The sequence below is a fragment of the Dermochelys coriacea genome, chromosome 11, assembly GCF_009764565.3.
Source record: "Dermochelys coriacea isolate rDerCor1 chromosome 11, rDerCor1.pri.v4, whole genome shotgun sequence".
NCBI lineage: Eukaryota > Metazoa > Chordata > Testudines > Dermochelyidae > Dermochelys > Dermochelys coriacea.
The window spans coordinates 23,197,516-23,222,951 of NC_050078.2; the positions used below are offsets into that span (position 1 = coordinate 23,197,516).

The 25,436-nt window shown below is 39.6% G+C and overlaps 1 protein-coding gene across 11 annotated transcripts in view; it reads left to right on the forward strand.

Annotated features, from left to right (window-relative positions):
- KYNU (kynureninase) overlaps window positions 1-25,436 on the forward strand; it is a 118,203-nt gene that overhangs the window by 12,196 nt on the left and 80,571 nt on the right. For 8 of the 11 annotated variants that reach the window (XR_006277918.1, XR_006277919.1, XM_043505074.1 and 5 more), the window contains exons 2-3: window positions 10,536-10,725; window positions 16,875-16,995. Coding sequence is in view for 9 of the 11 variants with exons in the window: in XM_043505074.1 (XP_043361009.1) it covers window positions 10,536-10,725; window positions 16,875-16,995 (311 nt within the window). In the remaining 2 variants the exon portion in view is untranslated. Of the gene's footprint in view, window positions 1-416; window positions 853-3,671; window positions 3,726-10,535; window positions 10,726-16,874; window positions 16,996-25,436 lie in introns of those variants that run through there. The other 3 variants (XM_043505077.1, XM_043505076.1, XM_043505075.1) reach the window with 3 other exon arrangements.

Sequence of the window (25,436 nt, forward strand, 5' to 3'; positions counted from 1 at the left end):
TGGGTGTTCTCATACACACTGTAACGAGAGTGATCACTTAAGGTGAGCTATTACCAGCAGGAGAGCGGGGGAGGGGGAAACTTTTGTAGTGATAATCAAGGTGCACCATTTCCAGCAGTTGACAAGAAGGTCTGAGGAACTGTGTATGTGTGGGGGGGGAATAAACATGGGGAAATAGTTTTACTTTGTGTAATGACCCATCCACTCCCAGTCTTTATCCAAGCCTAAGTTAATTGTATCCAGTTTGCAAATTAATGCCAATTAATTAATTTCAGTCTTTATATTGTAGCAGTCATGATGTGAATATTATATTTAGAATTTTTTCCATTACTAATAGTTCTGTAACTTACTTGAATTTAATGCAGTATTTTGAAAACCCTATTAGGATGATGTAAGTTTAGAAAGCAAATTGCTTTGGCTTGCATTTTTAAGGACTGATCTTGCAAAGTGTACTCTTATGAATAAGAATTACTAACATGACCAAGAGTTGCTTGATCAGACTCTTGTACTTAACTTTGTTTTTTTAAAGGCTGCAGGTCTGTAGTTCTTTAGTCCTTTACCACGTCTAGTAATGCTATTGGTGCATTCAGCTGGTGTCTTTTAACCCTTGAGACTACGGATTTATATTGCTTGCATATGACCCTCTTAAACATTTATTTGGACAGCAGCTTGGAAAAGATCCAAGTTCTATGGGTTAAACTACCTTTGGCAACCTGGTGAACTGCTATTGGAGGGCAGAAAGCAGAACACTTTTTCTTCATGTCATAACCTCTTTTAAGAGGTTACTGATTCAGCTTTAAGTAAAGACTCATGTTATGCCGTGTGACAGCAGCGTGTTAGGCAGAAAGTACCGTGAGTAATCAGCTCTGAACACAGTAGGAAAATATTGGGGGATAGTTGAATAATGAAGATATGATGACACAATTATATAGGCAGAGAATAGGACTATAAAATAGTATAAAATTGATCTAAAAATAATCAAATTATAGTTCTTAACCTAAAGGTCCTTTCCCTGTAAGTTTGATAGGATGGTTTGTTAATATTTCCTCATTGAGATTTTTTTTTTCAGTTAGTAAATTCTGTATAAATGGCAAAAGAGAAATATCCACACTGCTGTTAGTGGCATTTGCGTTTGGTTTATAGCTTTAAAATGGGAAATGCAAGGATAAAACTGATATTTGTGCTGAAAGACTATATAATGACTGTTTTTCAGCTTGCTTAATTTTGGCTGCATCTGTTCTGCTTGAAAACAGGAGATTGCCAATAGTCACTGGTGGGTCTTTTTCATCAAATCATTGCATAAGTGTGTGTGTGTGTATGGGGCGGGGTAACATACAAGGAGGATAATGATATGAAGTAAGAGACGGAGGAGAACAAAGAACTAGGTCCAGATAGGGAAGCATGGGCAAGGATTGGCAAAAAGGGGGAATGGTAAGAGGTGTGGGGAAACGGACAGCAGAGTCCACAGGGGAGAAAGAAGAGAAACAGAGGACTCTGAAAAATACAGGTAGAAACATAGAAAGAAACTGAGTCCCACTTAGGGTTATCATCTTCGAAATAAAAAAAAATTGCACAAGGCAAGCCTGCTCCAACCCTAGACCCCAACCACAAAGCAACTATGCAATAGCCCACTTATAGTATCCAGAAAGAGAACATGTATAGATAAGACTGATAACATCAATGATAACAAACGGGCTTTTGTTTCATCAGCAAATTTTGCCAGCCGGTCTTTGCAGCCTGTTTCCTTTTAGCCTCTTGTCATTGAATGGGAAGTTTCTGAAGTGAGCTTCGATGTCTCCTCACTCTGGCGTGACTCAAACCCTCTATCACACATGCGTGGTGCACTTGTGTGTTGGTGGGCACACAGTTGCTGTATTTTCAACAGTTTTGATCTATTAGTGCTTAAACTGTGGAAGTCTGAACACTGCAGCATTTTAGCTGGACACAGAAACTTTTAATATTAGATATCCTTGTGTATTGTGATAATATTGCAAATCTTTAGTCAAACTTGAATTCCCCCCCCAGCTGATTAAATTATTTTTTTGTCCACTGGAAAATCCATAAAAAAGCTGACCAGGTCAGTCAAATACCAGCCAGGCAGTAACCCTAGTTCCCATAGAAACATTGATTCTTTTCTGTTATAAAAAATAAATGCTGTCTCTAGAAAGCCAAGTAGGCATTAGAAAGTTGAAGGAGAAAAAGTAGAGGAGGAAATCACATCACCTCAACTAAATTTAAAAAAATTAGCCTTGTTCGTTAGTTAGCCTTGTTAGTTAGTGAAAACTTGCTCCATTTTGACAGAATTCTGAAGTGAATTCATCAAGGTAGGATGAGGCTTTTGCATTAATGGGTCTCTGAATTTCAACTGGAGAGGAATACAGCATATATTTTTTTCAGTTAGCTGTCAATAATTGGGTAAAACAAAAAGAAAAGGAGTACTTGTGGCACCTTAGAGACTAACAAATTTTTAAATGAAGTTGTTAGTCTCTAAGGTGCCACAATTACTCCTTTTCTTTTTGCGAATACAGACTAACACGGCTGCTACTCTGAAACCTGGGTAAAACAGGTTTCAGAGTAGCAGCCGTGTTAGTCTGTATTCACAAAAAGAAAAGGAGTACTTTTGGCACCTTAGAGACTAACAAATTTATTAGAGCATAAGCTTTCGTGAGCTACAGCTCACTTCATCGGGTAAAACAGTGTTTACAAAATTCTCAAAAAATATTAGATAGGATATAACAAATCAATGTTGAGAATTGTATGAAATAATTGCATGGTTCTGTTCAGCAGCAATTAGGATGCTCAATTATACGATAAAGGCCGCACAGGCTTTCATGGTTTAGCATCCAGCAAGCCTAACTCCTATTCCAAAGACACAAACGTTTACTCATTCTGGTCTCAGAACCGGGTTTCTGGGATTTCATTCCTCAGTGGGATTTTGATTGATTTTATTTTGGTAGTTTTATCTTATTTTATAATGTTTATGCCACATCACATACCACAAACTGTTATTATTCATTTATAGCATCTAGATATTTGTGGGGGTTTTTATTTGCTGTCAAAACCTGATATAAATAAGAATCTTAATAAATGGAAGTCATTGATCAGGTATAGCAAGATGCAGCATTGACAAGGGACCAAGGACCTTATCCAAACTCTACTGGACTTAATAGAAGGACTGATTTTTATTTCTGTGGGCTTTGGATCATGCCTCAAGTAGGGGGTGGGAGTAATGATATTTGCTTGTCAGGCAAAATATAGTCATCTGAAGTATAGTGGTCATTAATTCAGGTTGATAACTATTGGGCATATATAGGCCTTATTTAAAAATAGTGTATAGTAAGGCTAAGGGTGAGATTCTATACTGTGCCTCTGAGACGGGCAGAACAGACCTCGCAGCCTAGGAGAAAAGAGGTAGGTGGGGGTGTAAGGTGGTTTTAAATCACCTTAGGCCTGGAGAGGAGGCCCCTGGTGTAATTTAGACCTGCCACAGACTACCTAAATTACAGCTGCCCCCTAGGGCTCCCTTATGGGACTCAGTGCTGTCTGAAGAAAAGGAATATTTGTGGCACCTTAGAGACTAACAAGTTTATTTTAGCATAAGCTTTCGTGAGCTACAGCTCACTTCATTGGATGCATGCAGTGGAAAATACAGTGGGGAGATTTTATATACACAGAGAACATGAAACAATGGGTGTTAGCATACACACTGTAACAAGAGTGATCAGGTAAGGTGAGCTATTACCAGCAGGAGAGAAAAAAACCTTTTGTAGTGATAATCAAGGTGGTCCATTTCCAGCAGTTGACAAGAATGTGTGAGGAACAGTAGGGGGGAATAAACATGAGGAAATAGTTTTACTTTGTGTAATGACACATCCACTCCCAGTCTTTATTCAAGCCTAATGTAATGGTGTCCAATTTGAAAATTAATTCCAATTCAGCAGTCTCTCATTGGAGTCTGTTTCTGAAGTGTTTTTGTTGAAGAATTGCCACTTTTAGGTCTGTAATCAAGTGACCAGAGAAATTGAAGTGTTCTCCGACTGGTTTTTGAATGTTATAATTCTTGACGTCTGATTTATGTCCATTGATTGTTTTATGTAGAGACTGTCCGGTTTGGCCAATGTATATGGCTGAGGGGTATTGCTGGCACATGATGGCATATATCACATTGGTAGATGCGCAGGTGAATGAGCCTCTGATAGTGTGGCTGATGTGATTAGGCCCTATGATGGTGTCCTCTGAATAGATATGTGGACACAGTTGGCAACGGGCTTTGTTGCAAGGATAGGTTCCTAGGTTAGTGTTTTTGTAGTGTGGTTGCTGGTGATTATTTGCTTCAGGTTGGGAGGCTGTCTGTAAGCAAGGACTGGCCTGTCCCCCAAGATCTGTGAGAGTGATGGGTCGTCCTTCAGGATAGGTTGTAGATCCTTAATGATGCGCTGGAGAGGTTTAAGTTGGGGGCTGAAGGTAATGGCTATTGGCGTTCTGTTATTTTCTTTGTTGGGCCTGTCCTGTAGTAGGTAACTTCTAAGTATTCTTCTGGCTCTGTCAATCTGTTTCTTCACTTCAGCAGGTGGGTATTGTAGTTGTAAGAAGTTGTAAGACTACTATAAGGGGTTGTAAGAAGTTGATAGAGATCTTGTTGGTGTTTGTCTCTGTCTGAGGGGTTGGAGCAAATGCGGTTGTATTGTAGAACTTGGCTGTAAACAATGGATCGTGTGGTGTGGTCTGGATGAAAGCTGGAGGCAAGTAAGTATAGCGGTCAGTACGTTTCCGGTATAGGGTGGTGTTTATGTGACCATCGCTTATTAGCACAGTGAAAGTTATTGGAACATAAACTCTGAACTAATGGTTGAGTCAACAGTTTTTGGAATTCAAAATCTGGAACATAGAAGTCACCTCTGGCATGTGGTATTTTTGAAGAAGAGCAGAGTTGTCAGTGCCAGTGATGCCCAACATTATTAACTAGGCTAGCTGAGTTTTCTGGACTCTTAGGAGCATTAGCAAATTTGGGGGGAAATCATCATTTTTATAAAGATTACCAAATAAAATTTAATTGGTCAATGTCAAGTGGCTCCAGTGGTTTAATCCAGTTCTAATCCCCTGAGGGACTCCAGGAAGACTATCAGGGAAGGCAAAACAACAAAAATTAGAGCTGGGCAAATAACTGATTTTCTTTCTTTTTTGGTTCACTGGCATTTCCAAAATAATAATAATGATGATAAAAAAAATTGTGTTGAACTGAATACAAAAACCTTTGGCCAGTCAAAATAGTTAGTTCTGGATAGAACAACACATGTTTGCAGTAAAACATTTTGTTTGGGGTCTTTTTTTTTTTTAAAGGGCACAAAAGTGGGACAGGGAAGGAAGGGAAAAGGCAGTGGTGGTAATGTGATTAAGCCCTAAGTTTAGGGCACTCTCCTGTGGTGTGGGAGACCCTGGTTCAACTCTCCTGTGCTGTCATGGGGATTCAAATTTTCACATCCCAGGTAAGCACCCTTACCATAGGGGGAGTGGGGGGGGCAGAATCTCAACATTTGCTGTCAAAGCTGTTTAACATTGTGCACATAAATATTCATGGGAATAGACACTTGAACTTGGGTCTCCCCTCTCCCAGGGGAGAGTCATATCTACCAGACTACGTAGTCAATCTCATGTTCTTTCTCTGGCCCAATGAACCTTCAGGTATTTTATGCAAAGTGGAGCTTCAACAAGAGAGTAGTGAGTATCTTGGTGGCTGGGAGGAAGGAGAACTAGGAGAACATGCTTATCTGGGAAGAAGAACTAGATTGAAATCTTTGTTCCAGAGCAGGGATTCTAAATTGGGTCTCCACTGTCTTAGGTGAGGACTCTATCCACTGGTCTAAAAGTTATAAACTGGGCACTAGAACCCCCACCTCCTCTTCTGGCCAGTTTGTGAATCTTACCCTGCCCTCCCAGCCTACACTATTTGCTGACTTTATATCTGATTCATGATTTCTGAGTCAACCAAATCTAAATTTGTTGGCAAATAAATTATTGGTCTGAAAATTATTGCCCAGATCTAATTATAACCCATAAGAGGTGTTATCAAACGTGGAATCTTTGGTCTTGGCCATGCAGTGTCACAGTACCTGACAGAAGGCCTAAGTTTCCCTTCTACAGCTGGCCGCTGAAGGGTAAGGAACTTGATCATACCAGCAACATTTAGACTTGTCACAGTCAACCATACTAAACTTCCTATTTCACTAGGCTATGGCTCCATTAACACTAATCAGCTAAGCTAAACAAAACATCACCTACCGTTTTTCCAGGTGCTTCAAATAACCACCCTGAAGTCTTGAGAAACTGTAAGATCTGACAGGTTTCAGAGTAGCAGCCGTGTTAGAGAACACTTCAATCTCTTTGGTCACTTGATTACAGGTCTAAAGGTGGCAATTCTTCGACAAAAAAACTTCAAAAACAGGCTCCAAGGCGAGACTGCTGAATTGAATTAATTTGCAAACCGGATACAATTAATTTAGGCCTAAATAAAGACTGGGAGTGGATGTGTCATTACACAAAGTAAAACTATTTCCCCCTTGTTTATTTCCCCTCCTACTGTTCTTGTAACGTGCTGGAAATGGCCCACCTTGATTATCACTACAAAAGGTCCCCCCCTTCCACCTCCACTTTCCTGCTGGTAATAGCTCACCTTTCCTGACCACTCTTGTTACAGTCTGTATGGTAACACCCATTGTTTCATGTTCTCTGTGAAAATAAAATGTCCCCACTATATTTTCCGCTGTATGCATCTGATGAAGTGAGCTGTAGCTAACGAAAGCTTATGCCCTAATACATTTGTTAGTCTCTGAGGTGCCACAAGTACTCCTTTTGTAAGATCTGAGAAGTTTAAAGTTAAATATCAACCATTTTTTTTTTATTTTCTCTCTTTTTATCAGATGAGCTATGTGTCTGCTGGTTGAAAGAGAGAGTGAGTGTAGAGATAAGTAATTGAATACTATGAATTCAAACAAGAACAGTACATAAAACTAATTTCCCATGTGCACCAGCCTTAAACTACATAGAAACTGCTGTCCACATGATATGTGTGATCTCTTCTTGTAACTATATCTTGGTAGCAGAGGAAGGACTGTTACTATGTAAGTAAAATCTGGCAGGGCCAGACGAGAGGTGTGTTTGCTAAGCCCCACTGTTGTCTCAGATAGGTGCCTTCATCCGGGCTGCAGGAAGGCACCTATCTCCGCTTCGTGATCCATGAATGGGAGTCAGAGGGCTTAGGAGCCTAAGCTGTTTCTTGCCAGAATGAGTTACATGCCTGCCTCACTTTACACAAGTCAACCACAGCAGGCAGTGCCTGCTTATAGCCCAGTGGCTAGCCCAGTGGCTAGCCACTTGCCAAAGAGGTAGGAGATCCTGGGTCAATTCTCTCCTCTGACAAAAGGGCTTAAACAGGGGTTTCCTATTTTTTTTCAGTCAAGTGCTCTAATCACTGAGGTATAAGATATTCTGACCTGTGGTTCCCTCAGCATCTCCTTTTGAAGTTGTTCCAGTGTGGGTAAATTAATGAAAGGGGGACTGGACTTGGGATCGCCTACCTCCAAGGTGGGTGCCCTAACCACTGTGCTACCAAATAATTCTTGTTCTTTCTAACCCATTTAAGTATGTATCCACAAAAGGACAGCCATTGGACCAGAGACTGTGAGAATGATTCTGTTGCCCATTACTTAGGGCATCCACTTGGGAGGTGGGAGATCCTGGGTCCAGTCCCCCTGCTCCAAACATTATTTATCCACATCATTATTTATCCACAGTGGAACAGCGTCAACAGGAGAAATTGAGGAACCACTTCTTCTGAGAGGAGGGTGTCAAGGTTCCTTCCCCACTCTGAACTCTAGGGTACAGGTGTGGGGACCTGCATGCAAGAACTCCTAAGCTTATTCTTACCAGCTTAGGTTAAAACTTTCCCAAGGTACAAACTTTGCCTTGTCCTTGAACAGTATACTGCCACCACCAAGCATTTTAAACAAAGACCAGGGAAAGAGCCCACTTGGAGACATCTTCCCCCAAAATCCTCCCAAGCTCTACACCCCCTTTGCTGGGGAAGGCTTGATAAGAATACTCACCAGTTTGTACAGGTGAACAGAGACCCAAACCCTTGGATCTTAAGAACACTGAAAAATCAATCAGGTTCTTAAAGAATTTTAATTAAAGAAAAGGTAAAAGAATTACCTCTGTAAAATCAGGATTTTAAATATCTCACAGGTAATCAAATTCAAAACATAGAGAATCCCTCTCGGCAAAACCTTAAGGTTCAAAAAGACACAAAAACAGGAATATACATTCCATCCAGCACAGCTTATTTTATCAGCCATTTAACAAAAGGAAATCTAACACATTTCTAGCTAGATTACTTACTAACTTAACAGAAGTTCTGAGGCTGCCTTCCTTATCTGTTCCCAGGAAAAGCATCACACAGACAGACAAACCCTTTGTTCCCCCCGCTCCAGATTTGAAAGTATCTTGTCCTCTCGTTGGTCATTTGGGTCAGGTGCCAGCTAGGTTACCTTAGCTTCTTAACCCTTTACAGGTGAAAGGGTTTTGTCTCTGGCCAGGAGGAATTTTATAGCACTGTATACAGAAAGGTGGTTACCCTTCCCTTTATATTTATGACAGAGGGGGACCCTTGTTCAAATCCTGTCCCCTCCCCTCCACCTCAGGCAGAGAATTGGGAATTGAGCTCCTGTCTCCCACATCCCAGGCAAGTGTTCTAACTATGAGACTAACAGTTATATTACCACCTCATCCTCTGGCCAGATTTTGAATGGGATCCGAGCCAGTAGGCAGCCTTAGCACAGCTACCAGATTGGGCCCCGCAGACAGCCTAGGTGGCCGAATGTCTGTCTTCCGCAGCTTGTGAAATGTTCTGGTTCTTAGGCATTGTGACACCTAAAGTAAGGCAATAGGGTGTATGCCCAGAGTAGAAACACAAGTGCCTGGGGAATTTTTACCCTAAAAACATTGGCACCAACTGAGTTTAGGCAGCATTTGGCAGCAGTTTTATGGATCACAGTGAAGCCAAAACTGGGCCTTAAGCTCCTAAGCCCCAGTCTTAGGCACTTGAATGCCTTTGTGGATCCCCTCTAGCATCCAAATGGTGCACTGTGATGATAAGATCTCATCTGTACTGATTTTGTGTCTGGCTGAGTTTCTGTCTATCTATCTAACTAATATGACCCCTTTCACTGTAGTAGCTGTAGGTTTATGGAACGATGAAGCCAGATCAATAAAGCGAGGAACTTGCTGGAGGTTATTTGGCCATATTACTCTATGGTAGAATAATTTTTACTGGAGGTATATGTAGGTAAGAAGAGTGGAAGAATATAGGCCCAGTTCTCAATTGCAGCAGAGTTCTGCTTGGTACAGCTGGAGGGGTTGGGGAAAGGTGGCTTTAAACCAGTTTTCTTTCCCTAATTCTCAGAGCTGATCTGGTCTTGTGTGTAATTGTAGAAGCCTTTTCTTTGGGCCGTTAAAGGGAGTGACGTAGAGTGCATTCTAGCTGCCTGGAGATTTCTTTAAACTGGGCCAATCCCCAACTAGCTTATTAAGTCAGTCTTTCCCAAGTGCTCCTTGTGCTTCAGAACATAGCAGGGGTTCGGTAAGAACTGGCCCATAAAGTACATAATAGTTAATTCACAAAAAAGTACTTCAAAGGCAAATATTCTTTGACAAAATATCTGTTAGGCCAAATTTTCAAATAAGCCTGTGAAAATGTATCAAAAATGTATTAAGGGTAGTTTTTTATGCTCCAAACACTTCACCTCTAGGACTCTCTGTTTTTCATGTGAAGACTAGTGGGTTTGCAGATTTTGCATTTGTGGTTTGCATACTCTGGAAAATATGGCCTATCACATTGACTGCTTGGCCTGTGTTTTCCCACCCTCTTTCTCAAGAGCAAGTATAATGTTAAAAACAAACTGGAATGTGGTCTAGTAAGAGTGAAATATTATTTCAAATCCTGTTCTAGAAAACATAACTTCCAATTGTGCCTTTGTCTGCCATCAGTGTTTCCTTTTTCTTTCTCTCACTTTCATTACTTATTTATTTATTTCAGTAAGTGAGAAAGCTGAAAGTGTTTGAAGATTGCACAGACTGGAAAACAACTTCAAATGTAGCTACACACCTGCTCTCTTTCAGAATACAGATTGAAGAAACAATAAAATAATAATGCTGCCCCTGGCTTTGAGTTCTGCAAATGTGAATGACACTATAGAACTTGTTACCGCTGTCAGTTCAGTGATAGAATTTAGAAGCTGCTGATATAATTTAAAGAGGAAACAGCACTGTATCTGTATTTGGGGCTATAGCAATATGTTGTCTTGTAAATGCTTGAATTGATCAATTGTAGTTTGCCATCACATTCAAATATTTCACTTTATAAAAGCTTGGAATCAAATAAATCTTCTATGTCAACTAAATCAGCATTAGTGGTCTCTTATCAGCCCTTAGTGAATAATGTATCCTGTAGAATTTAAACTATGATGTTTTTCATTTTTAAGGTGAAATTGAATGACTGGAAAATGGATTCATCTTCTGATGGGTTCCCAGTGACCGTTTTAGAACTAACTGCCTCACAGCTAGGATGCAATCCAGCGGATCAGAAACTTGCTTTCCACTTAGATGAAGAAGATGAGCTGAAACACCTCCGTGAATGTTTCCATATTCCAAAAGTCAAGGATCTACCTCCAAGTGAGAATCATACTTCTATTGGGGAGTTTTACATCTTTTGCATATGTTTTTTCATAAATCTTTGGAAATTGTCACCTATAAGATAATGGAGCAATTGCAGACATGTCTGAGCACAGTACGTCCTCAGTGTTGCTAAATCAATCCATCAGCTTATTCTGACACAGAATGCTTTATGCTCATTCCCATCCTGAATTAAATGTGAAAATACAGAATTTACATTATGCTTATGCTGTCATTCAGCATCTTTGAACAATATAGTAACTGATTGAAAATTATAGGCAAAGAATTTTTATCTAGTGGATTGAAACTGCAATGTCTCTAAGACCTTGCAGCTCAGCGTGATTGCTTCTTCAGTACAACATAATTTAGTGTTATGTATTTTGTTACAATTATTTTGTGGTAATGGAAGAGACCATATATATGTTATGTTAGAGTATATAATATTTTATTGTTAGGACTCGAGAGGAAATTAATACAGGATCTTAAGGGAAATATACAGGGCTATCTTTTAAGAAAAAAGATTCATGTGGGCCAGTAATTCAGTATGAACAATTTATTTGAACAATTGCTCCTCTTTTTCTGTTCATGAATTGTCTGTAAATAGAGCAAGACTTTCGCAAATATAGTAATTCAAAATTAATCACTAAATATCTGAATAATTTTTGGTCTGAAGTTTGCTTGTAAACAAATCGTTGTGAGCACTAGAAATTTAAACTCTTTTGATTGGATAAAATCACAATGTGTTTCTTCTGTTCCACTGACTGGATCAACGTAAGTATTAGAATCAGGTTTCTTATGGGAAAACTCATAATTATATACTGAAAAGTCTCTTTTATCAACATTTTTACAATATTAAATTAATATTCCCTGTTTCGTCAAACAATCTTGCCATCATACACATCAATAGATATTCATAGGAAGCAAAGGTGCGAAGCTAAAAAAGAAAGGATGCTAATACTTAAATTCAAGTGAGTAATTGAAGAATAAAATAACTATTTAATTTTTTGCATTATTTTCTCTCTTCTATGAAAGGACTCTGAATTATAGACAGACGTGTAGCATTTGAATGTCAGGCTTGGGACCAGCAAAAGCAGAAATGAGTGACAAACTTACAGCTTAAAGGGCGAGCAAAAAAACTGGTACAATTTTAATAATGTGTGCATCATCTTGACCAATGTATGTAGGGCAATGCTAATACCTTTTCTCATGATATTAATAACAACAAATCTCATGTAAATCATTGAACTGCTGTAATAGTAAATTACTATTCAGGATGAATAATGTTATTGAAATAGGCTCTTATTTTAAAACATGGTTTAGAAAAAAAACCAATTTCCCCAAAGTGGTTACAGTAGAACCATCATTACAGAAATGAATCCATCTTACAGGAGACTTCCTATTCAAAGGTTAGGAATGATAATCTGGACATATCCAACTGCTTCATATTGACAGGTGCGTAATTGGAGGCTATTACCGGTACTTGTTTTTTGTTAAGTGCCAGTAATAGGCTGAGTGGTACACAAGACAAAACATAGACAGTGCCTGTCTTGAACAGTTTACAATCTAAACAAGAGTGGACAAAATGTACTGCAAAGCTCAGAGAAGGGCATGGGAAGGATATATGAGTTTTGTGATTATTTATTGTTATTTACTCTGTTCATATGTGCACCATGGATCTGGTAGCTGAATACCGGCACAAGAGTAAGTGAATATTATTTGTGGATGCAGTAATGATAGTTTTATAACAAAATCTTTCAAATGAGGAAAATTGTAAATGCTGCTATCCATAGGGGACATGTTGGAATTTTTTTAAAATTTAAATTGTGAATGTTCTAAATGGTAAATGTTTCCAATAAGGTTTCTTATGAGAGGATTAGTGTAAAATATCTTGAGAGGATTAGTATAAAACATCAGTTGCAAGGGCTGGTGAGCAGGTTTCTTGTTTCACTAAGGATCCCTGATGATAATAGCGTCATTAATAATTCAGTTAATCTTTTCCCACCTCCAACCACTCTTGTCCACAAAGGATCCTTCAGTTAGTAGTGACTGTCAACACAGACCCTTCACCCCCATGCAGCCAGTACCAATGCCATGCTTGGTAGCAGGGTGCTGTCTGAAAGGATATGTTGGTACTGAAATTCTATAAAGAGAAATCAAAATAATCACCTTTGCAGCACACCTACTATCATCTAAGTTTTGGTTTAGGAAACCAAATCTGTTTCAGATCTCCCATAAGCAAGTCTAAGCACAAAGTGCACACCAGTTCAAATCAATATAATTCTAGAAGCTTCAAGGACATCATGCTGTTTCCTTACATTGTAAATCTGCGTAGCAAACTTGTTCCTTCCTGCTGTTTCAAGCTACTTGGAGACATTTAATAAACAATTCAAGAAAAATTCAAAGCTGAAACCTAGTAGATCTATAACTAGCTTCTTTCTGCAAAATTTGTCCATTATGAAATAAATAAATCACTCTGTTTATCTTCAGTGTAACAACACATAGAAATAAATATTTGCCCACAAAACTGCTACCAAATAATCCACTGCATGTTCCTCTGCAAGTGCCAGGTACAGGTGGCACATCAGAAAACACAGGGGAATATGGAGTAAAGGTGAGTCCTTGAACTGTGTGTTAAGTAGAGATCCATGGTAGAAGACAGAGGGGATTCCATGAATCTATGGACAAATTTATGAAAGTATCTCTGCTTTCCTACTCCTTCCTGTTCATCCTAAATACTGGCAACATGATTTGCTTCTGTTTCCATACTGTCATTATATTCCCTAGCAAAGCTGCACTCTGTGACCCCTCTGAGTTACAGAGCATGGAGGGATATCCACTCTAGTTCTCTGTATGTGCAGGTGGGGAATGATCCTTCCTCTCTTTGAAGTCAATAGGAGTTTTGTCACTGACTTCAATGGAAGTAGGATTGAGCCCACATCATCGATATTTTAGTTTAACAGCAGGTTACATATTTGTTTGTGGTCCATCTGCTCTGAAATGGAGTTTGCACAGAGGGTTTCTGACAGATGCACATTTGGGGGATACTTCTGAACACCTGCTTTCTTCTCTGCTCCCATTTTGGGCTGATTACCCTGCTTTTGTTCTTGTTTCCCCCACGATGCATAGCAGAGAGGCAAATGAATATGGAGCCCTCTCTCTCTTTGTCTCTGTCCCAAATATCTCTAGGGCACCTATCGGCTTAGTATCTCAGCAACTTGGAGTCCAAGAAAGTATCTTTTCTGTACACACAACTATAAGGAGATTTCTATATTCTGTTTTCTCTATTTTAACACACTTGTAATGTTGTTGTTTCTCCCTCCCCACCCCAACCTCCAACTCCATTCACCATGGTATCTAGGCCCCAAGACTGCACTGTTACATATTTCGTTGATGGCACAACAACATACAAGGCAGTAAAAGTTTTAACAGTGTTCAGAACCCATTGTTCTCACACATCCTGAGTCCTCTATCATTTTTTTTAAACTGTCATGAAATACAGCCCCTGTCCTGAAGAACAGCAGGGTAAACAATATTTACATTGTATAGATATACTATGACTGATCTTTCTTGACATTTAGCTTCACGCATGAGCGGATCCTAGATAACTCGCTCCTGAAGATAAATGTCATTACAGATATTAGCCATCAAGTATTCTTTATATATTTACATAAAACATTACAATGAGGTTTTAACATAGTCTTGAAAGAGGGAGATGAGAACATCCATAGGAGACAGGTATAATATTATGTACTCTAAAAAGTGTCAAATATCATAATGATAGTTTAACTTCATCATAATGTACATTGTAATAACTGTTTGCACTATATAAATCAAATGAAAACCTGCCAACAGACTAATTCCATGGCACATTGTTCTGGGAGTCTGGCAAGAATATGGATGAGTGGAACAAGTGGAGTGAGATGACAGCAGAAAAGTTAGATAAATATTCAGACTTCTAAGCACTTCTTTGCATAGTCTCCATTATACTTCCTTTGTTGGGATGCCCTCATCTTGAAACTGCTGAACTATAATTTCTTAAAGAAAATATCAAAAGGTTACGGTAAACCTCCTAATCTCTTCTTTGACCATCTACCCTTCATTCTACAACAAGGCATATAACTTTATAATATACCAGCATAGCCAGTAGCTCCTCCTTGGCTAATGAAAAAAGTATATATTTCCCCTTCATTTAGAAAGAACATCACTGAAAGACCACTTGCTCTTGGTCTTGGATTAAAGGTGACCTTAAATCATTAGAAACACATCTCTAAATTATATGTAGAGCAATGTTATACTTCTGTGTGCAAAAGGATATGTTATTAAATCTGACCTGTTGGAATCATTCAAGTAGGTCTGGAAACCACTTACTATATCTTATCTAATGAATTTGAATATATTGTTTTATATTCAGCCTTATGTAAGGGCACATGTTTTAACTGCAGTTGTCTTTTTGTTACTATTATGCTCTAGTGCTTAGCAACAGTCCTTCAGTATTTTGGAATACTGCAATACAGACCCACGCCTATCCCTCTAAGCCCCTCCAGAAATAATTTGATGGCCAATGGTGTGAAGAAAAGGAGGTGCAGAACAGCTACATAGAGAGCTAAGTAGTAGCATAAGCTATTCAAATGAAGAGCTCTGTGAATGCAAGGGGAATAGTAGTGACTGGTGCAATGTCATGGCTTTACAATATGCTAGTCAGAGAAGTTGTGGAATAATTAATATGGTGCTGAAAAGCAAGCATAGTTGGACAGCCACTACAGTGCAATGTGGCATTAAAGATTCATAGATTCATAGATACTAAGGTCAGAAGGGACCATTCTGATCATCTAGTCCGACCTCCTGCACAGCACAGGCCACAGAATCTCACCCACCCACTCCTACGAAAAACCTCAATAGCTCATACATTGGTGAAGTCCTTAAATCATGGTTTAAAGACTTCAAGGAGCAGAGAAGCCTCCCTCAAGTGACCCATGCCCCATGCTATAGAGGAAGGCAAAAAACCTCCAGGGCCTCTCCAATCTGCCCTGGAGGAAAATTCCTTCCCGGCCCCAAATATGGCCATCAGCTAAACCCTGAGCATATGGGCAAGATTCACCAGCCAGATACTACAGAAAATTCTTTCCTGGGTAACTCAGATCCCATCCATCTAATATCCCATCTCAGGGGATTAGTCCTATTTACCCTGAATATTTAAAGATCAATTACTTACCAAAATCCCATTATCCCATCATACCATCTCCTCCATAAACTTATAGAGTAGAATCTTAAAACCAGATAGATCTTTTACCCCCACTGCTTCCCTTGGAAGGCTATTCCAAAACTTCACTCCTCTGATGGTTAGAAACCTTCGTCTAATTTCATGTCTAAAAGGTAAAAGCCCAGGCCCAAGCCCTATATGCAATTGATAACCAAAAAAAGAGAATCCACAGGATAACAGATGTAAAGGTAGAACAATGTGGGAAGGAGATAGGGCTAGCTTTCTGCATTAGTAGCCAATGGGCATTTGTCTGAAGAGGGGACTGCAGTACAGAGGAGCAGTTTAGCTTTTAATTCATTACCTGTTTTAATGCTTGATTGGAATTTAAGGCGTACTAATGAGATTTACAGCTCTAAATTCTGAATAAGATTCTTTTCTCTAGTCTCAGTGAGACTATTATTGTCTTCCTGGATAACAAAGGAACAGTTAATAGAACCAATTTAGAAGTGTGAATAATATTTACACCACTTTATCATTCATGTTAAAAAGAATGTGCATGAAAAACAGGCACAGAGTATCTGTAAAACAGATTAGATTAAAATTGCTGTCTGATTTATGCTTTTTAAAAGACTTTTAAGGTTTAATTAAGAAGTTACCCAAGTTGTCTTTACTTCTGACAAATGTGCTAATGGTTCAGTTCAATGAAGTATTGCAAAACCAAGCAAAAGAGATTTTCTAGTCATTTAATCTATTTTTCTATAGCCCTAAAATCAAATCACTGCACAAAGAAATGTAACCTTAATGTGTGTTTCTAGCATGTATTTTAATACATTTATTTGATCTTTTCATTGATCAGGAAATTGGCTTTCTTTCGAGTGGAAGGGGATGATACAACTGTCTGAATAATGGTACAGTTATAATTGAGCTGTTTTATTTTTTCCCCTCCCAGCCGACTCAACTTTAGTGAATGAAAATGAAAGCTGCATATACTTTGCTGGGAATTCTCTTGGACTTCAGCCAAAAAAAGTTAAAGCTTACCTGGATGAAGAGTTGGATATGTGGGCTAGAAGGTAAGTAATTAAAGGATATGTAAAACATTAACCCTCATTGCTTCAGGGGGCAACCTTTTATGTTATCTGGAGAGCTAGCCTGAAAATATTTTATTAGGAGAATATTATGTTCAAACCATTCCCAAGACAAAGATAAAGCATATTCAGTCTCTTCCTAGCAAAATTTAAATCTTCTTTAGAAGGTGTGAGCTGGAAAATAGGCAAAGAGAAACTTCCAGGAGACCATTTTAGTCTGGCTTTCATTGGTTAAGCCATAGGGAGGCTCCCATTTGGCTCACCTGGAAGATCTTCAGATTACAGACTTCAGCTTGCTCCATTCAAGCTCTAGCTGTGCTTCTACATAGAGAGCACAAAGAAAAGGAGTACTTGTGGCACCTTAGAGACTAACAAATTTATTTGAGCATAAGCTTTCGTGAGCTACAGCTCACTTCACCTCACGAAAGCTTATGCTCAAATAAATTTGTTAGTCACACAAGTACTCCTTTTCTTTTTCCGAATACAGACTAACACGGCTGCTACTCTGAAACCTGTCATAGAGAGTACACATAGTCATATAATTATGGCTGCTTGCTGATATACATGATACATGATACCACGATGTTCTTATTAGTATTCCTCATTGCTCATAATTCATCCCAACAATCCTTAAAATAGGCAAACTCCCATTGAGATGGCCCTCAGTGCAGGTAGTATGACCGCTAGCATTGGCTGTTCCCCCAGCTGTTCCTATACCATGCCTGAAAATTCATTCTGTATGGGAAGAACAAACTTTCTGTCCATAGCAGAGTCTGAGCAAGCAGCCAAACATGGATTAGAACTAGCACCACAGAGTGGACCTGGCATAAGAAAAGCTGGATAAATTACAGTACTGGGGACTTCACAAACATCTCCATGTGCTGCTTAAAAGGGGAATTTATTAGAAACTAATTAAACTTTCAATTGAATAATAAATAGTAAGGCAGCAGCTGCTGGGCTCACAATTTGTCCAGCTGTATTGAGAACAATGATATCCAAAGACAACAGCTATATCAGGTGACTAAAAGGGGACCTCCTTCTGTTGCAGCTAGTAGCCCCACTGCTATGAGTGGAGAGTCTCTCTGCACATTACAGCTCTGCTAACCACACTGCATGTACTATAGTAAAAGTGCAAAGAGCCATACCAAGTAGTGCAAGTGCTTCCAATGTGGATCTGATGTAGAAACACTTGGAGAGTTCCCACCATCAATGGCCTAACTAAGGGAACTAGGGTCACTTTAAAATTGAAGAGGAAGAGAAGAGAAGAAGGAAGAAGTTAGAGGGAGGGAATAGGAGAGAGACAAGACAGAGGAGAAGATTCCCAAAGACATCTCTGAAGTCTGTCCCTTCCTTTCTGTTTTAGCAGCCAAATCCCTTCTCCACACCTTTATCTGCTGCTTCAACTATTGCAATCTTCTAGTGTTTCTTCATACAAACTTTTCTATTAAGGCTAGTCAAAATTTTTCTATCCTTTTTTCTTTCACCAGGACTTGCAGCTAAACAAGTATTTTTAAGGAAAATCTATCGTTTCTGTGAAAATTTTTAATTTTATTTCCACTAGAAAATTCAGCATTTTTTTCCCTGTGAAAAATCAAAATTTTCCATGGGGAAGTGGGGGCCCTATTTTTCAACCTGCTCTAATTTCTGTATCTTCTTTTATGGCACATTCAATCCCACCTAAAAACTTACTTGTGAAACATGTGGGGAGAAAATATATGAAACAAGAAAGAGAGAGAAAAGGAACTGAACTATTGAATTCTCATGTTACCTTATTGCCACTCTTTTCCTCCCTCTCCTCTTCCCTAAGGGATTGTCAGGTAAATTTAGATAGTATGCTCTATGGAGCGTGGAATCTTAGCCTGCTTTATGAAGTGTCCAACATATACCTGGGCAACTGCAACAGGGGAGAGAGGGAAGGGATAAATAATAATGACGGAGTGGAGACTAGAAGGAAAGAGAATAACCAGATGACTGAGTTATTTGGGAAAAGAAGAAAAAAGGACAGTTTTACTGGGTAGAGTATATTGACCTTAAGAACCCATCAGTGCCAACGGCTAAAAGGTTCACTGTTCCATAACAGAAACTCCTAACAGGCCTGGCAGACTCACTATGCTGAACACATTGCTTTCATGATATTTATCCAAAGAGGGTCAAGGGGGCGGTATCTAATACAAATTTGTCATACTGATTCTCATAATCATTGTGAGATGTTTGTACAGATGATATTTAAGGAGTTGTGTATAGGTACTGAAATTATGTTTTAAAATCTGTATCCAAGGCAGAGATGACAAACATGTTTTGGATCAAACAAAGGACTTTGATTCACCTGTCTCTCTGTCAGCTATGTTGATTAAGCATTACAGGCAAAGTTCTCTCTAATTTTTTCCATCCATGTGCAGAATGAATTTTGTTATGTGCAACACCAATATCGAGGTAATGTGCAGATGTGCAACACCAGTAGAAACAAAAAACCCTAGATGATATAACTTTATATATATATATATATATAAATATAAAACCATGATGAAGCTGAGGCAGCCCGAGAGAAAAGCTGAGGCAGCCCACAGACTGCTGTGGTGGAATAATAACACTAGTGGGAGCTGTGGTCACACACAGGGATGATTCTGTCACCTACACCAAGCTCTATGGGGACCTCACAAACCCTGCGGTAAGGGGTTAGGGAAAAATAGGTTTGGGGATTTGAAGAGGCACGCCCAGCCCTGTTTCCCTACAGCAGCCCTGGCTGGCATAGACAGGTGTCTCTCTCTGCAACCACTCCGGAGCTGGGAGAGACAGGCATCTCTCTCCACAGCTGCCCCAACAGGAGACTACAAGATACTAGAAAATAAACTCCAGTGGAGGAGGGCCACATCCTGACTCTGGGGACAAAATAAAAAACTTTGGGGGTATAAGACAAAGGCAAAAAGACACCATTTTTTTTTCATTCCCTGAGGCATGAATGCTTGGATCCTAGTTTGACTGAAACCCAGCTAGCTCTGCAAAAGACTGAATCCTAGGGGAAAAATCTCCTTTATTAAATAGGAAAGGTAACCATAGAGAAGTGTAGACCCAGGTTTGCTTTTTGTGTTTCTTTTTTACGTAATCCTTTGTTTCTATTGTCCTCATTGGCTATCTCTTGTATCTTATCCTGTGATAATTAACTTCTGGGTGTTTTCACTATACATGTATCAGTGCAGTAATGTTCTATTGGAGCTGAACTTCCGTTGACTCTAACAAGCTGGTGTGTTTAGTTTCTTTGGGGACCTCTTATCTGATAATTTCTGTGAGTGTTTGTTTAGTGCTTAAAGGCTGGACATTGCAAGGAGCACTCCGAGCACTCAGGGATTGGTGTATTCCTATCACTAGCCTGCACAGAAAAAGTGAAGTCTGCAGAGACCTGGATGGCAGTGCTTGTGTGACCAGAAGCTGTTGATTTCAGGGAGCTGAGCTACCACAGGCACAGAAAAGTATGCTTCATACTGAAGGCAGGTAGTGGTAAGGTGCCTCAGAACTCTGGGTACCCCTGGGGCACATCACAAGGGTATGACTGGAACAGATATGAGTTCCTGGTGAGTGGTCATAGGAAAGGTGGGGAGGTTGACTGGGGAAGGTAGGTTCTACTAATTGGATAAATTTTCTACAATAGGCAACTGGCTGCTACAGAAGCATAATTATATACATTACACTGTAAATGTGGAAACATTGCACTTCCTTGTTTTACTCCTTAAAAGATGAAAGTTACAGTTAATAAACATGGCTTAGAACTTACAATAGCTAGTTGCATTCTTACAGGGGAGGAGGGAGTTGTTCTGAATGAATTTGAACTTTGTGAAGCACTCTTTCCTCTTGGCTATTCATTGAGCACAGCTCTGCAGTTTCTGTATTCATTTAAAAAAAAAATTGCAACCCTGTCCATTTCTGTATGATTATTGTACTTTATCATGGAAACGGCTGACTTCTTTCAAAAGGTTAAAGTCAGATAGACTATTCTCTGTAAAATGATGCAGAGAGAGCATATTTCAGCTCCCTCACTATCCCTTTTTGTTGGTTTGCTTTCCATTCTTCTGTTTGTCTTTGTGACAATGAAGGATTTTTTCCCGCTTAATGAATATAAACATCCAAAAGGAAAGGTGATGGAGTATGAGGTTTCATAATATCAAAAATGCCTTCACAACAAAACCTAGAGTCTTAGAAAAAAAAATCTGGGTAAATATGATTCCAAACCTCTGAATAGAGGGAACAAATCTACAAAGGCTTCTTGCGAAAAATACAATTTGGCCCAAAACACCTTACTCAGTAAATAGCAAAAAGTTAAAAAAAACTATATCACTGTATTAGCTATAGAGACACCTAAGGCAAATGAGAATGTCAAAATAAGGTCAGTACAAAATAGAACAGAGTAGAGAAGCTTATACTTGGAGAAGCCAGCATGCAAAAGAAAAAAAAAACAATAAAAATAGAATGTAGATAGTTGAAGCCATTCAAAATGGTTTATGGTGCCTTTTACCTTTAGGTTACCAAGCACAACTAGGTAAACACCAGGCCAAGTAAGTAGTGTCTGAGGGTTGTTACAACTGATGGCTGTTTAATGGCCTATATGTTGGCAATGTAAGATTTTTGCAGTGGGGGATAAGTGAGGTAGTACAACTAAATAAAAGGAATCAAATAAGTAACATTATGCAAATTAGATGCATCCTTATGAAAGCAAGTAAATCTATATTTTACACAAGCAGTACTCTCAGGGATCCTGGCTGTCTTGTAAAGCAGTACTTCGCCTTTTCTATCAGGTTGTTAGTGTCTTGGGTCTTCTTTCAATAAACTTCAAAGCTAGTCCATTCAAACTGTGCTCACTCATTGAAGTGCCTTTGTTGTTTCTCAGGTAAGCAAGAGCAGCAAAGGAACACTGCCCAGTAGCGGCAAGAATAGTGGCAGAATAGCAAATATCTTAAGCTGCATGTAATTAAAGCATCTAAACAGATTAGGATCTGGGGAGAGACTAGAAACTTCTCCTCTCTTGCCTTGGTTCTCTTTACCCTCCTATGTTGGCCCTTTCCAACTTGCTCCATGTCTTCTGTTTCTTTCTCCTTTTCACTGGCCCGAGTCTCCTTTTCTTCTTCTAGGTCCTTTGCCCCCACTCACTTGCACCCCCTTAACTTTCCTGTCCCTTTCCTGAATCCTTTATTATTTATTTTCCTTTATACAAACAGTTAAAAGGTGCCCATCTCACTCTCTAGGCATCCTAATCAGACACTGAAAAATAATCAAGCAAATATGAAAACAGGGAACTAACAGCAATCCTCCCAAATATGCTGGTAACTTAATTACACCAGCACAGTGATGAAAAATACTCCATCCTCCCTAAATATTACTCTTCTTGCAGCATCCACTTTCTAAAGATGGGAAAATGAACCTTTTAGTGCTCTCTGAAGATCAACAAATTCAGACTATTTCTGATGAAGTGAGTGGAAGCAAGTTTCTAAACTCTTGATCTTTGTTGAACACCCTGCCGCCAGCAATTATCAGTAGCAACTAACAGATCTGCTGCCATCAGCATAGACACTTGGTGGCAAGATCTGAAGTCAACAAATGGAGGGTTCTTGAATCAACCCCCCAGTGAGGACAGGCAGGATTAACCAAACTGTTGATGTCCCCAGAAAAATGAGCTGGTAGAGAATTAGTAGATGCTTTAGCGAAGGCAAAGAATCTCTTCTTTGCCTCATGGACAGCTGAGGCAGCTTTATGATATCAGAATCAGTGCAGTACTTTGGCCATTGGCACTCAACCAGCCTTCTCTCTTGGTTCATACATCGCAAATAATCATGCACCAAGTTCAGACTTGTGTGGATGGAGGTAGGGAGTAATAAGAATACTGTAGACAAGGAATGGCAGTTTTCATTAGTTCCTGTTACAATGCTAGTTTTGCAGTGTGATTGGTAGGTAACAATGGGAGTGCCCTCACCACAGAGTCTGCACCCCCAGCCAGAGCCCTCACTCACTGCACCCGATCCTCTACCCCACCCCTGTTCCCCTCATCCCTAGCCCCACACAACTGTAGCCCTCACACTCCTGTACTCCAACCATCCGCCCCAGCCCTGATCCCCCTCCCACAGCCCATGAATTTTGTTATGTGATTTGTCACACACCACCTCCATATTGGGGCACGTAACAAAATTTATTCCGCACATGGGTGGGAAAAATTAGAGGGAACACTGGTTACGATCCCAGTTTAATGGGGTCACCAGGGCTGGCATTAGACTTGCTGGGGCCCTGGGTTGAAGCCCAAGCCCCACTGCCCAGGAACAAAGCCAAAGCCTGAGGGCTTCAGCCCTGGGTGGTGGGGCTCAGGCTATAGGCCCCCCCACACACCTGGGCCTGAAACTATAATCAAAATTTAAATATATGTGTTGGCTCATAAAATAACTGATATAAAACACTGGTGAAGGAAGATCCTTCCTTTTATTTGTAGATGATTGGGACAGGAGAAGATTCTCTCTCTCTCTCTCTCTCTCCCTCTTGTACAAGGTTGGATGAGACCAGAAGACCCTTGAAGTTGGAAATTTAAAGTTCCGTAGGGAAATAATCAGCTGGGGGACAGGCCCCCAAAGGTCTTAAAGGGAAAAAGGCATTAAGATGTCATGCCAAATTGCAAACAGACAAGCAACTGCATAAATACTAATTTGCTCAGTGAGAAACTCACTGTAGTCTACACAATGGTTCTCTATCAGCTTTTCTCCTGTGCTTTGATAAACCAGGCATGCATTCATTTATTCGGGTACCTCCACTAAAATCTCTGTCACTACCTAAGGGTAGAGTGGACACAAATTGAGACAGTAGGCTATCTATGTCCAATGAGCGGAATGCCATGAGAACTGCAGTTGTTACTATATCCTTAAAGATTATTATCCCCAGTGTCTACCAGACTTGGGAATGGGGTGGCATAATATGCAGAAAGATAAATTCTCTGAGGCAGAGCATAGAATTTTACAACCTAAGTGTAATAGAATGTATTGTGCCATCAGCAAAGGCTACAGAGTTCCATGTGATTAAAATAAAAAAGGAGCCAAGAATATGCCTTAAGTACCATTTTAGCTGTAATAATTTTTGTCTCTTAGCATTTATGTTGGCCATCAGGAAAGAGACAGGCTGAAAGCTGTTCCATAATAATATGAATAATAATAATTAATACTGCTTCTCCCATTCTCCATTATGCTTTTATTTCCAGGGGTTTTTTTCTCCCAAAATAAAATAAAAAAGTGTTCAAGGTTCATATCAGTTTTCTGGGTAAACTGGAAATTAGTTCTGGAATTCTGATACAGAGCTGAATGTTGGGGAAGAGATCTTTCACCAGTAAATTCACCTTAGGAGGACATTAATGTTTATCGAAGAGAGAAAGCTAAGAAAAGAAGAAAATCCCATAGGTTGTTAAAAGAAAAGGAGTACTTGTGGCACCTTTTCTTTTTGCGAATACAGACTAACACGGCTGCTACTCTGAAACCTGCCATAGGTTGTTGTCACTTTCCACTCAACCATGTAAAGGGTGCCCTTTTCAGAACTGCAAATCCAGTGAGGACATGGAGGTAATTCAGCCCAAGGAAAATCCTTCTGTTTTCCCATCAACAATCTGTATTGTTAAAGCTTGGTTGGTTGCTATCCTACCATAAAGATGAGTTTTGAAGGGAAGTTAGTGATGGCTGTCTACTTGTTATCCTCTGCACAGAGACAGAGAGAAATTGTTTTATGGACTGAGCCCAGCCTAGGAACTCCTTCAGATTAATCCTCCTGGCTCTGAGACTGACTTCTTCTGTCCCAAAACCACTGGTCACTTAGCATCTCTGCCTCAGTTTCCTCATCTATCAAACTGGAAATATTACTTACCTACAAGAACCATGCCTATTACAATTATTTCTTTAGGGGTTAATTTTAAGGCTGGGAAAAGATGTTTTAGTCTAGCCCATAATGATTGTATCCACACTGGGGGTAGTGATATCCTCTGGTCTCAGTGTTAGATTTCTTCTCATTTAGTATCTTAGGGCCAGATTGTGCTTCTTGTAAACAAGATGAGGGAGATGGCAGTGTCTTTGCTCATCTTTGCTCCATTGTGCATCTACATAGGGGACAGTGCAGGGGTTTGCTCTTCTTGAGCAAAGTGAGGATGAGATAGGTAACACAAGTCTTTGCTTTGTTCAGAAATTGTTCTTTACTTTGAACCAGTGAATTGCTGAAGTGTAAAAGTCGCTCATGTCAGTCAGAAACCATAGGATTATAAAAAGTCCATATATGTGTGGAAGAGGGGTGCTGCAGGACAAAAATTGATCGGGGGAAGGTTTGGAGCTACTTGGGGAAAACATTTTAAAGAAGGTGGGAAAGGGTATGAGCCCTTCTGATGTTGCTGGCTGGTTCATACAATGTGTTTGCTGATGCATTAA